This window comes from Saccostrea echinata, unplaced genomic scaffold, assembly GCF_033153115.1.
Source record: "Saccostrea echinata isolate AGI-Se365-2 ecotype Australia unplaced genomic scaffold, CSIRO_AGI_Sech_v1 ptg000047l, whole genome shotgun sequence".
NCBI lineage: Eukaryota > Metazoa > Mollusca > Bivalvia > Ostreida > Ostreidae > Saccostrea > Saccostrea echinata.
In genome coordinates, this window is record NW_026889796.1 from 5,109,395 (window position 1) to 5,123,440 (window position 14,046).

The 14,046-nt window shown below is 32.8% G+C and overlaps 1 protein-coding gene across 1 annotated transcript; it reads right to left on the reverse strand.

Moving 5' to 3' along the window:
• Positions 1-486: 486 nt before the first annotated feature.
• Positions 487-11,864, reverse strand: LOC133202636 (solute carrier family 49 member A3-like). The gene is made up of 11 exons (XM_061338490.1): positions 11,683-11,864; positions 10,612-10,770; positions 9,038-9,254; positions 7,902-7,984; positions 7,503-7,637; positions 6,865-6,981; positions 6,026-6,178; positions 4,332-4,489; positions 2,463-2,554; positions 2,167-2,220; positions 487-940 (listed from the first exon to the last, which is right to left on the reverse strand). The coding sequence occupies exons 1-11, from the start codon at positions 11,857-11,859 to the stop codon at positions 741-743; spliced, it is 1,545 nt and encodes a 514-aa protein (XP_061194474.1). The 5' UTR covers positions 11,860-11,864; the 3' UTR covers positions 487-740.
• Positions 11,865-14,046: the final 2,182 nt, after the last annotated feature.

The window sequence follows — 14,046 nt, forward strand, 5'->3', positions numbered from 1 at the left end:
TCTAAGTATTCCTGGCACACTTTTATACTTGTATATTTTGTGTAACATTATTTAAGCAAGACAATAACATTACATGTGCATTTATTTGCAAAATATAAATTTAGGAAAACCTCAAAATAACCATCAGAGAGTTACATGCACTTCCTATTATTGTTCACAACATCAAAATTTTTGCATTTAGAAATTCTAGTAAAACAAAAAATAAAGTTTTTGCCAATCAAATGTGAAGTTTGATACATGTACATTCATTTATAAGCAATAATTTAAATCATTCATAAATGTTCAATATTTTGTATGAAAAACAGCTACTTACTCCTGACACCTGTCTACCTCATAGAACTTTATCTGCATTCATAGTTAATAGAAGCCAGATTTTTTTTCATGTACGTATCAAGTACCCCCCCCCCCCCCAAATATATTCTTTGAGTAAATTAGCATATGTTATGATTCAAAAAAAATATTCTCAGAATGTACTTGTAAATTTCGAACAAAAACCAAATACAAAGTCTAGATAAAAAACATTATGAATAATGTAAGAAGTGAAAAAAAAAAAATCCCATGTCTGACATTCCTTTGATTCAAAGGAAACAATTTTATCACAGAAAAACTAAATCTTTGAGTCTCTCTGATGAAAATTCTCCAACTGGCACACACACATACACCAGGCAGCAATTGGCACTACATCTATTCCCTGTCGCTCCTGAATTATATCCCCTGAAAATTTGAAAGCAAGTGGACACTTAAGTCACATTCTCCCTCGTGTTGACGTCCCTTATGTTAACGTCCACTGTGACATCTATTACATTACTTAAGCTCTGGTTTAAGACTCGCTGAGCATTTAACTGTTTCTCTGCTTTAAGTCTTTTGTAGTCTCCTTTCATAAATAAAATCACAGAACATGCAGCTACTGCAGTTAAGGCATTCATAAAAAGCCCTGGTACTGAAAAGGAAAAATGACAAAACCTACATGAAAATCATTTCATTCACATGTACATGTACTGCTAACAATTTTTTTTCTTAAATTCAATTATAAAAGGTAAATTGAAATACATTTAATGTCCATTCAAATATTTTTTTAATTAAATTAGAAAACAGTAAAACAGGCTTATAACAAAATGCCATGGATGGACAATTTTGCTTCATTATAAATGTTTATATCCATTAGGTTCATAATATATTTTAAAGCCACAGGGAATGAAAATCACTTCGTTATAAGCATCAATTTATTATAAGCATGTTTTACGGTAGATGTTGTCAAGCAAATGGATAGTGAAGTGAATCAGTAAAAAATGTTTTATTATATGATTTAATAATTCCTTTCTCTCTGATTGGCTGAAATCTAACAATTTGAATGTAGAAAAAATACTGTGTTATATTCACCTGCAGGTGACCTTCCAGGTGAATATAAGGATTTATCTTCTCTACATTGGTCTATAAATAGATTGGGAAATTCCAAATACATGTAGTTTTGGAAAGCTATTTTACTTGCTACATCCACTCAGGTGAACATTATAATAGGGAATATATAATCTGAGTTGGGGATGGGGGCAGGGGACCCCCCCCCCCCCCCCCAAGAAAAACCCACTCTTTTTCTAAACATTAATTTTTACTTTTAATTTAGACTAAAAATATTCATTAAAGGCTGGTCCCCAATTAAAGGACCTTAATCCCCCACCCTTAACCCCACCCCAACCCAAAAATAACATTTGAAGTTAATAGAATTCTCTTTTTTGAGGGCTATTCAAAGATTTTTGGGGGCTATTATTTTCCCCAATCCTTTTTCAAAACTGATCCTATAAAAGAGCCTGGCATTATTTTTTGTCATAGCAAATAAAGTAGATTTTAAAAAATTCCACAAATTTGATTGGTAATGTTTATTTAACCCTGCTTCTCTCATTGCATATGGCTAGGACTTTAGGCAATGTAAACAAGTATATAGGCATGAATTGCTTAATGAGTTTGTATCATTTAATCATTGAAACATATAATAAATCAATTGTTGCTATTTTTCCAGTCAATACGATGATAAAGCCACATTCAAAGTACAATATTCACCTCGCCCTTCGGTCTCAGTGAATACTGTACTCCTCAGGTGGCTAAATTGTCTTATTGACCTCAAAAAGAGCAATAATTGTATAATATTGTCTTCCTCATTTTACGACTTACCTGTCCAGTCTTGAGGTGTGAAGGAATCTGACTTACTACTGCTGCAACCAGATCCTGATTTTAAGAGAAAGTGGACAAATAAATCGTCAAAAAAGGGCATTAACTGTATTTTGGTAATGTTATTCATAAATGCAAATTATCACTGTGAACTGGAAACACTTTGTTTGTATTTCACAGAATGTCTCCCAGGTAGCATGCTCTAATAGTTTACTGCATAGTTAAATAATATATTTAGTGCATGTATGAACCTACAATGTATTAAAGAAACACTAGATAAATGTATATGGATATCTAACCTTGTGCACATGCTGAGTCAGCCAACTGGGAATCAGAGAGAGGCTGGGTCAGGAACTGGGTCACAAGAATAATGATGATCCCTTGGATTTGTCTTGAGAAAATAACATACAGTATGTGTAATACAGGTATGATCTTGATCTTGATGCAATTTTTAATGCATTAAAACTAAGGGTAGAATGTTGAGAAGGTGTAAGAAATTGCACCCAGTGCCACATCAATAGGATACATCTTCGTCACTTTAAGTGAAGATGTAGCATTCATCCCAAGATCACTCTATTACAGTAGATGATTTTTTTAAATAGAGTATGCTGTTCATTAGCTCTACTGGTCAGAGACCAGAAGAGCTTATGTGATAGTAAGGTGTCTGTCGTCTGTCCGTCTGTCTGTCTGTCTAGCTGTCTGTCTGTCTGTCTGTCTGTAAACAATTTTTTCAAAACGCTACTCCTCCTACAGTTTTGGTCTGATTTCAATATAACTTGGCACACAAGTAGACTACACTAAGATACATAATTTAGTGCATCAGTTTTTGATTTTGATGAATGTTGTTGCCATGGTTACTAACAAAATAGAAAATTCTGTGAAATTCCTTTAAAACGCTACTCCTCCTACAGTTTTGGTTTGATTTCAGTATAACTTGGCACACAAGTAGACTATACTAAGATACAAAATGTATTGCATCCGTTTTTGATTTTGATGAACGTTGTTGCCATGGTTACTAAAAATAGAAATTTCTGTGAAATTCCTTTAAAATGCTACTCCTCCTACAGTTTTGGTCTGATTTTAATATAACTTGGCACACAAGTGGACTTCACTTAGATACATGATTTAGTGGATAGGTTTTTGATTTTGATGAATGGTGTTGCCATGGTTACTAAAAATAGAAATTTCTGTGAAATTCTTTAAAAACACTTCTCCTCCTACAGTTTTGGTCTGATTTTAATATTACTTGGCATACAAGTAGACTACACTAAGATACATTATTTAGTGCATCAGTTTTAATTTTGATTTAGATGAACGGTGTTGCCATGGTTACTAAAAATAGAAATTTCTGTGAAATTACTTTAAAACGCTACTCCTCCTACAGTTTTAGTCTGCTTTTAATATAATTTGGCATACAAGAAGACTACACTAAGATACTTAATTTTATGCATTGGTTTTTGATTTCGATAAACAGTGTTGCCATGGTAACTAAAAATAGAAATTTCTGTGAAATTCCTTTAAAACTTTACTCCTCCTACAGCTTTGGTCTGATTTCAATCTAATTTGGCACACAATTAGAATACACTACTATATATAACATGTATTTCGGTTTTTGATTTCAGTGAATGTTGTTGTCATGGTTACTAAAAATAGAAATTTCTGTGAAATACTTTCAAAACGCTACTCCTCCTAGAGTTTTCGTTTGATTTCAATATAACTTGGCACAGAAGATACATAATTCTATTTAATGCTGCATGTTGCAAAGTTTCAAGTACAAGTGCTACTTTGTTATACATACAGACCAGTAGAGCTACAGTCTCATCAGAGACTTCTGGTTTTACTACAAGTGCTAATAAAATTCTATTCCACTATTTAAAAGTTTGGATAAATATAAAAAAATATGTCAGTAGTGGTCCATGAGCTATAGAGAAATATATACAAAAATAAATGATTTTCATCCATCCGTAGCTTTGATCTGCATATGATTATGACCTTAATCTGATCTAAAACTTTAGTACATTTACGCTGCTCAAATGTAGAGTCTCTTCATGTATATTTAGTCTGAATATTATAACATACACCTTATGGATGGATAGACAAAATACAAATGCATGCCTCCCCACTTTTCATCATAAGGGCCTGAAATATTGAAAAGAATCTCTACTTACCCTGACACAATTAATAGACCTGAGCTTGTTGCCTCGGCAACAGGGTATGTAATTTCTACTGCTAATTCCATAGATATTGGATACATGGCAAAAGCGAAAGTTCCAAATGCTGTCACCATCACTGCTATGAGTATTTCTTGATCTTTATATCTGGCCATCTGAAAAAACAGCAACTGCAAATGAATTTTTTTATGCCCCCGTAATCGAAGATTTGTGGGTATATAGTTTTTGCCCTGTCCGTCCGTCTGTCTGTGTGTCTGCAAAAACTTTAACATTGCCCATAACTTTTGACTGGTTAGAGCTATGGCTTCCATATTTCACATGTGTATTCCTTGTGACAAGACCTTTTTTTGGGTAACATCATATTTGACCTTTTGACCTTGGAGTTTATCCCAGTTTTGCAAAATTTTACCCAACTTTAACCATGGCCATAACTTTTGAACAATCGGTGCTAGGGCTTTCAATCTTCACATGTGTGTTCCTTGTGACAAGACCTTTCTTTGGGTACCAACATATTTGACCCTTTGACCTTGACCTAGAAGTTTGACCTATTTTTGAAAAACTTTAACCTTGGCCATAACTTTCGAACGGTTGGTGCTAGGGCTTTCATATTTCACATGTGTATTTTTTGTGAGAGGGCCTTTTCCTTGGGCACCATTAATTTTGACCATTTGACCTTGACCTTGATGTTTGACTAACTTTGAAAAACTTTAACCTTCTCCATATTTATTCAATGATTGCTGCTGGGGCTTTCATATTTCACAGGTATATTCCTCTAGACAAGACCTTACTTTTGGCACCAACATACATGTATATGATTTGCATTTGAGAAAGTTTAACCTTTGCTATAAGTTGCCATATGGGGGCATCAGTGTTTCACAAACACATCTTGTTTCTTTTAAGCATGGTACATAAACTGACTACTGTTTTTATAATGAAGTCTGTTGAGTAGATTCCAGTGTGTTTTAAACTGCAGTTCAGAGCCCCATTTTACAAAAGAACTTTCAACTAAGACCAAAATGTAATTTTGCAAATATTTTTCTTTTATATATTATTTGAAAACAGTTTTAATCTTTTTAAAAAGAAATTTGAATTATATTTTATGCATGTAGTTGTTAACAGAATCATTTATTTATTTTGCAATCAACAAAAGTATTTGGTCTTAGTCATAAGTTCTTTTGTAAAACGGACATGTATGTGAACACACGTGACTGAATCAAGATGGTTGTTAAATTCTTTTTCCTGTTTACATACACTTAAAAAATAAAATGCTTTCTTTGGTTGTTAGTACAGGAATTAATGTTGCAGCTGTTGCAAAAAAAATGCATAATCCACATAAGCAGGTTATATAATTTTTTTCTGCAATAGCTGCAATGTTAATTCCCGTTCTAACAACTAAAGAAAGACATCTTATTGTTTATATCTGTGCAAATAATCATTTAAAGTAGGATTAAGAAGGTTAAATATTGTATTATTGATATGTACATCATTGTACGTTTCATTGGTGGAGCCACTGCTCAAGGATATGCTTAGCAGTGTTTACTGACCGATAAACGACAATGCTTTTCTTAAGAAATAAAGGAGATAACATTCAGTGAATGTAAATTTATAACGGTTACAGTCTTATTAAAATATTCAAACATTTACCAAATTTTTAAAATTCTTCTCATGGATGTATGATTTAAGAGTTATACCTCAAAAAATCCAACTCCAAATACCACTGCTATTGCATAAGACACCTTGACAACTTCTTCAAATCGTTTGGTTTTGTCTACATAGATCCCTGCAACAATGGCTCCCACCACACCACCTACGATCATTAAAGCTCCACACAATCCCGCAAAGTCCTGAAAATAATATTTTAATGTTATAGAGGCAAAACTCTTCCATTTTCTGAATTTCATTTTATTATTTTACTTGGAAAAACAAGTACATTTAATCTGGAAAACAGTCCTGTAGATCATCATGATAGATTTTCATGATACTTATTTTCATGAGAAAGTCATATAGAGAGAAAAAAATTTCGTGAACTCTAATATTGTTGAATATAATCCTTCATAACAAAAATATACCCAAGAATGAAATTTTTGCAAGCACACGGTCTCATTTAACTATGGGAAAATAAAGTCCTCACGAATAAAAAATTATTTATAGTAACTGGTTCAGGAGTTCAGAAGGGGACATTAGAAAAGTAGAAGGGGGTCTTGGGTTCCTTCTCTAATGGAGAGTGAAGGGTGAATACCAAAATAACCAAGGGATTACATCATTATAGGTGGAAAATTCCTCAGCCCCTGGGTCTTAGGGACAACCCTAGCTAAGAATTGATTTAACTTTGAAAAACTTGTTACACATGTACATGGAAAATAATTGTTGTTAATGATAGTTTCATAACAGTGTTATTTTCTAATTTTCACCATATTATTCTGTCAAAAATGTAAAAAAAAAAAAAGAAAAAAACCACTAGGTACAAAAATAATGCTGTAATGAATGTACCAAGGTACTAAAAATCTAATTTAACAGCTTTATGTCTTACATTGGAATATCCTCTTGGGCACAAAACTTGGTCAAGGAATGATGTAACTGCTGAGAAAACAGCTAAACCTGTGCCAAAACTTAGACACAATACCCAGTAGTTTCTGCTCTTCACAATCTGTCCAAAAAAAGATTCAAAGATCACATGACTGCATTTTGTAAATCTGTATTGAGTTTCATCTCTATATATAGTACAATGTACTTGTACATGCAGAAATTATACAGAATTTTGATGTGTGGATTTATGTTAAATTCTAAATCCTTACTACTCACTTTAAACAGATTTAATTGTCCAAAAAAATCATTTTTTTAGCCTGTCTTTCAGTGGGACATTTCAGTTATTACAATGCTTCTTGTTTGTTAGTTACAGAATAAAAGGATACATGTAAATATGTATATTGTACATGTATATATGCATACATGCATTTATGTATATTGAATGGTGATGTCAATAAATTGAATTGTATATTGACTTTGGTTTGTCCAGTGATTTCAAATTATGAATATAATACATGTCTCATAATAATAATTTGAAAAAATATATGGGACTGCCAAGGAAATAAATACTAGTATACTATTTCAAAGACTTAATGGATAAGGCTAAAATAAAATTAGATAATTAACATTATCTGTAAAGACCTTTTTCAGTCCCTCTTTAAATGGTTCTGAATCCTCCTCTGCACTGGCTGTGGGAGGAGTGGGAGGGACGGACGAACAAACTCCAAAAGTTGCCATGAAAACTACCAAAAAAGCTGGCGCTGATATCACCCATAGCTATCAAAACATTGGAAACAAAAATCAGAAGATTACTGGATTTAAAGTTGGATAGATTTCAATTCAAATACAGTTGAACTTCAATATCTCGAACACTGATATATGAATATGTCATAGTGATTTGGAATCCAAACCACTTACCGGTATTATTGAAATATTTTACCCTCAATATCTCAAATCTTTAGATAACTCTAAATTTTTTCTTGGTACCATGAGGTTCGAGATAAGTAGGTTTGACTGTATATCCAAATCAGTGTTACTCACGGCTCTGGGAAGTTCCTCCGAGTTGCATCCATTAACCATTGCAGGTGCTATCAAATTGGCTGATAAAATTCCTAGTGGATTAGCTAAGTGAGAAGTAAATGGAACTTTTTAAAACATGTTTTACATTAATAGTGATCTAAACTTGAACCCAATCTAATTAGAATTAGATCTTCCATGGGCTCCCCGTCCTCGCAACATATAAAAAAAACAGGGAGTGTATGGAAGATCTAATTTTAATTAGATTGGGTTCAACCGAGATGAACCTATGTATCTTGAAAAATATGTCATAAAAATGGTTACAAGTCATCTGGAGTCAAAAGGCAGTCCCTGAACTTATTGATTTGAGTGTCAACTTAACACTGTAAGCATACATAAATTAGTGTACACAAATTTTAGAGCAATCTTCCTCTTTATTATAAATCTGTGCGAGTCTTAAAAATGACATGTATTAGTTTTAATCATATACAAGCATGAATATTAAGTAGAAAAGAAGCTGAGTTAAATGCTCAAATATGATCACCACTAAAATAAGTACATTTACAGTATTCGAACGTCCAGATATCTCAAAGTTTTTTGACAGTCCCTCCATAGTTTAGACTCTAGTACTATACACCATGGTATACAGGGTTATTTTCCCCTCATCTTATTTTCATCCTTTCACACCTGCAAACAAATCTGCCCCATTTTGAATTCCCCCAGACATAGTTCTGTTTAAGAGTTAATGCCTTTTTCTTTGCATTCACCCCATTTTAAATTTGCCAAATTGTGACAAGGGCAAAAGGGGCAAAAATAAAACAGGGGTGAAAATTTCCCTATATACAGTATTACATTTGGCTGTGTATACTTTTTAGTGCTTTTGGCAGATAGCAGCATGCACTAAATCAAGTACATTGCTAAATGTCTTTCTAGATATATATTTATATTTAGCACATTCAGAAATGTGTTAAATCAAATATACACTAACTTGTTAATAAACCAATTTCTGCCAAATCTGGTATACATAAATATAATAGTTTCACAGTATCTCTTGTAATAACTGTATTGAAAAAATTCTTATGAGACTTTTATTTACCAGATAAATTTCTTTCTGAGGTTAAAAAAAAATGAATTCAATGCATATATAAATCATATATTACCCATGGATGCCAACATGTTCGCTGTTGCTCTTTGCGAGTCCATAAACCACATAGCTGCCAGCTTGGTTGGCGCAAACATAACAAAAGGCTGAGAAATGGCTGCCAAAGTCTGTCCTGCCAGCAAAATCCAGAACCTGAGGTCACCTGGTATACCTCCAAATGTACTCACATTTCTCAAAAGATTTCCAATACCATTCAACCAGGCAGACAAAAGTATCTGTTCACAAAAATTAATACATCAGAGCATCGATCAATGTTTCATGATTAGTTAAGGTATGTCTCTCGTCAGCTTATAACAGAAGTTCAGAACCTCTAACGTCACAACTATGCATTACAATTCAATTTTTAAAACATATTTGAATTAAACAATGCAAATAATACAATATTCAATTTAAAAAGTGCTCAGAGAGTCATAAAGAAAAAAAATTTACGGGGGACTTTTTCTTGAAGTGGAAGGATATTTAGAAAATTCTTCAAATCTACACATTTTTTACATTTAATATCTTGGAACTTTTGGTACACATATTTTTACTTAGAGAATATTTTCCGTTATTATATGCTAGGAATATTAATTATAGGTTTCACTGTATCTTTTAAGAACAGATTTTGCAGTGAGTTTTATATATCATTGTCTTTACATCTTATTTGGTGTATCAAAGGGCTGCAACCACATATATCATTTTTTTTTCCAACCAACTATACCATACATGTGATAAGTCAAAGACCACAAAACTGTACAGGAGCCATAAAAAAACTGGAATTTGGGTGAAAAAACTGTACACTGCCTATCAAAAAAACGGTACAAAAAAATGGTATAAAATATCGCTTAAATTCTTCTGAAATTCCATCGTAATCATTGTGATAAACATCGTATATTTTTTACCTACGAAGATCTTGGTCAGATTCACGTATATTAAGTCATGTATATCAACTTTAGAAGTTGGCTTAGTTTTTTTCAATCAAGTTAGGTATACGAAACATTAACAGTAATTAAGTACCCCTTAAAAAATAAAGCTACCTAAAGGGGTATTTGATACGAATTTATAGCAAGATAATTATCCCAATTGGCAGTTCACACCTTCGCACGCGATGGTTGTGTACACTACACAATTATCAGAAGGTCAAGTGTCAACACAGGTGACGTCTTCCAGTGTCTCGCGAGCGAGAATGAGAGGAAAATGGCGGCATTTAGCGAGAAAGTAAAAATACTGTACAAATTTTCATATTCCGTGAATTTTGGTGTCCCGCCGGTACACGATGAATGGGCTCGAAAAACTGTACATTTTGCGTACAGCCGGTACATATCACATGTATGCTAAACTGATTTATATATCTAGAATCTACAATTAAATTACATGTACATCCAATTTATAATACATAATAAAATTAATATTTCACTGCCTTACAGTATAAAATGAATAAAGGAATCAGTTCATTTAATTTCTTATCCACTACATGTATAATACATGTATAACCATGATATGAAACCATCATTTTTTTAGAAAAATATGTACAGTACATGTATAAGGGACTAAAGCAGTAAATTGACATGCTGCATAACCAGTAACACTTACACTAGCACGCAGTCCATAAGTGTCCAGAACCCAGGAAGCAGTGAAACCAAAAGGAACAGATGCCACCATGAAGATCAGGGAGAGTATATTCACCTTGAATGCATTCACATCATAATATGTACTGGTGAGGTCAGCAATAGGGGAGAATGTAATCCATGTCTAAAACAAAGTGCAAAAAACACAATTAATAATTTCATTTTGCTATATGTTGGTAACAATTCTTTCTTTAATTTAAGAAGTGTTTTTCAACTTCATTATTTAGCCATACACAACTACTGTACAGCAAATTTCAAGAACTGAGAAAATCTGAGCTGAAATCTACACATCGTTTCAAGAAAATTTAATGAGTCTTTGTGAACAAATTCTCTTTGCAGGGTTGGCAACATGGGGGTCACAGAATGGCAATAACTTGCTTAATAAGATTTACAAAAAAGAATTTTTTGGTCAATGGAATCTTGATAATTCTCTGTCACAAATTAGTGTATGCATCCTTTTTAAACCTGCATTTATCAAATTTTATGATTTATGACATCATTCTTTGATCAGATATTAATAGAAAATGTGTCAGTTTTTTCTTCCATTCTGTTGGAATTTTTAGAGAATTATCCAAGATGATTGGGATTTCTAAGTTATAGAGAGTTATCAAAGTTTAAGAAAATCTTCTTTATTGTTGGTCGAGAAAATAAAAACTGTGCAACAAGAAATGATGATCTAAGACACAACAAACATGGGCAAAAGAGGTTTATTAAGCTTTGTAGTTTGCAAAATGAAATGGTAGATCTACCGTTTGAGAGATATAGAATTTATTAATAAAAAAGAAAATTGTGCTTGCCCTTCAAAGACCGGCATATAAACTGATAAATTGTAAACACTACGTTTCAACTTTACGATTTACATAATATGTAATATTATTGTGTAAACATAGATAGCTACAAGACAAATCTATAGTCTGGTCTGATCAACTTCTGTCAACCCTCCACTTGTTCAATGCCCTGATTAGATAACATACTTCTGTTGTTGGAGATTGACTTCGAAATAAGCAAATCATTCCTGCACAAAAACACCACTTACCATAGCATTTGATAAATTTAGAATTACAATAACAAGAAGAATGAACCATCTTTGTGCATACACAACGTATTCCTCGTCTGGTTTGGACACAATTGATTGTTTACTTTCTGATTTTATGGGTTTGTCCCTCGAACCACCGGAAGGCGCCATTTTTTGATCATGTGACTGCATCTCCATGTTCTGTATTTGTCGCATTTTGAGCTCGATCTAATAAAAACCTCTTCTTGGTAAATAGCTCCAAAAGAAACTCCAAGCATAATCGATCCATGTAAAGTTTCTCTGTTTCATATTATGGTAGATTAGAGTCATTACAGCAAACTGCACTTTATAAAACTGTGGTTACATCCAGATGTATCGATCCAAGATTTACTGAACAACTTTGACAGAAAATAGGCATGTAGTTTTCCGTCGTTCGGGGTAACTGTAGAATATGTTGCCCTAGTTCTGTCTCAAACTCGATGCAGATTTAATTTAAAGATAGCACTCTGCATTCGTCAACTTTAAATCCCGTAACGGCTATTCACTTTTTAAAAGTTTTGGGTTGCTATACACTACAGCTAGGTAGAGATAAATTGTACTCTACGTGACATTATCTAATCTATTTCCGTTAAATTGCCTTTTGGGGCATATGCATATGTATAAATATATTGAAATATATTAATAAAACAATGAATCTTTTTAATCAAAAACTGTTGAGTTTTAATCCATATGTCTAGAATCCTTTTAAAAATAAATAAAAATGCACGAAACGGCTGAAATATTAAGAAATCATCTGAACTAACGGTTCGGTCATGCAGCACTTTGGCATACATATAAATTCTGTTCTGATCAGGTGTTTGTTATAAAGTGCTTTTATATATGTCAGTACATGTATATGTTTCGCATATTTGGCACACGTACACACACCCTCCCCACCCTTGTTTCGTACCCCAAGGGTTCTTTGACTTTTTTAATCATCCCAAGAAATCCCGTCCGATTTAGCTTTGAGCTGAAATCAATATAAGTGCTATTGACGCTAATCACCGGTATTCCCCTAAGAGTGATTCGGGACAACTTATGGCAGAATCTTGGAGAGGTGGATCTAAAAAAAAAAAAAAAAAAAAAAAAAAACTTTTACAAATATTTTCCTCGGATGTCATTGATGTCATTGATAATTATAGCATTTATTTCCTTTAATATGCTCAATATTATTTTGCTACCACGCGTTCTTCTACTTTTTTGCATGTGGAATTTATTTAAATTTTATTTAGAATTAATTAAATTTATCTTGAAATTTAGCGATTTCTTTTTTATTATAGCCTTAAAATATTCTTAAATCTAAGGAGAATCTATAGTGTACAAGTCTCTTTAAGATACCCCGAGATACCCCATACCCTGCATATTTAAGGACATACGCAACGTACCTTACCTACTGATAACTTTTCAAGATATTCTTAATTTAAGATAATAGTGCCATCAGATGTTCGTACACAAAAAATCAGCATGCATTACCAGAGGTTTTGAAAAGATATCAATTGACGAAAATTCTTGTATAATTCAAAGAAAAATATACACAAATTACTTAACATGTATTTTAGATGGTTTTTTTTATCCAAACTTGTTTTAAAAGATGTGTACAACAGCATATATAGACATTAAAATGTAGCACACAGTTCATTTAAGCAATTGGAGCTCTAGTTCAAACTACGTTGCGCATGTCCTTAACTTACCCCTTGAGAAGAAGGTAAACATGGCCTATTTACACCCTTCCTACTACGCATTCAAAGGCAATATTTCTCAATATTTGAAATTTTAATTCTTTTCCCCCCGACACTCTCCTTCCCATCTATGCCCTAAAATCAGCCCATTCCACCCCGTATACATCCGAAGACATATTTATGAAAAAACCTGTGTTTTTATATGGCACTACAAGGGGTAAAATTAGTAACCTGTGATACACTTAAAGACTTTCTAACATCAAAATAAGGGTTACAAACTCAAACATGTATTTTAATTACCTTTTTATTTTAAATTGTTTATTGTTTACTCGTTTATTTTCTATAATTATATGTTTCATTTTAAACTCGTTATTATTATTGAGCACGTAGGAAATTGAAATCACCCCCCCCCCCTCCAAAGAAAGGCCTTATATTGCTCTTTTAAAGCTTTAATTTGAAATCTGAAAAAAATGTTGGATCCTTCCCTCAACAGTGCTACCATCATTTGTCTCGCATCACTCTCATGGGTAATATAAAGATTAGCGTTAATTGCGCTTTGATTGAATTCAGTCTAAAGCAACACCGGAGAAAATCCACAGACTTTCTTCCCATGTGTTATCATATCATTATACATGTATTATTATACATACTGAATAATGGGCTAATT

What these genes read in the sequence shown, in the direction of transcription:
- LOC133202636 (XM_061338490.1), bottom strand. Translation starts at nt 11,859, where the DNA reads ATGGAGATGCAGTCACATGATCAAAAAATGGCGCCTTCCGGTGGTTCG. An exon ending in GCCCAAGAGGATATTCCAAT is followed by an intron (nt 6,179 to 6,864) that starts GTAAGACATAAA and finishes TATTATTTTCAG; the next exon opens with GACTTTGCGGGATTGTGTGG. An exon ending in CACACCTCAAGACTGGACAG is followed by an intron (nt 941 to 2,166) that starts GTAAGTCGTAAA and finishes TTTCCTTTTCAG; the next exon opens with TACCAGGGCTTTTTATGAAT.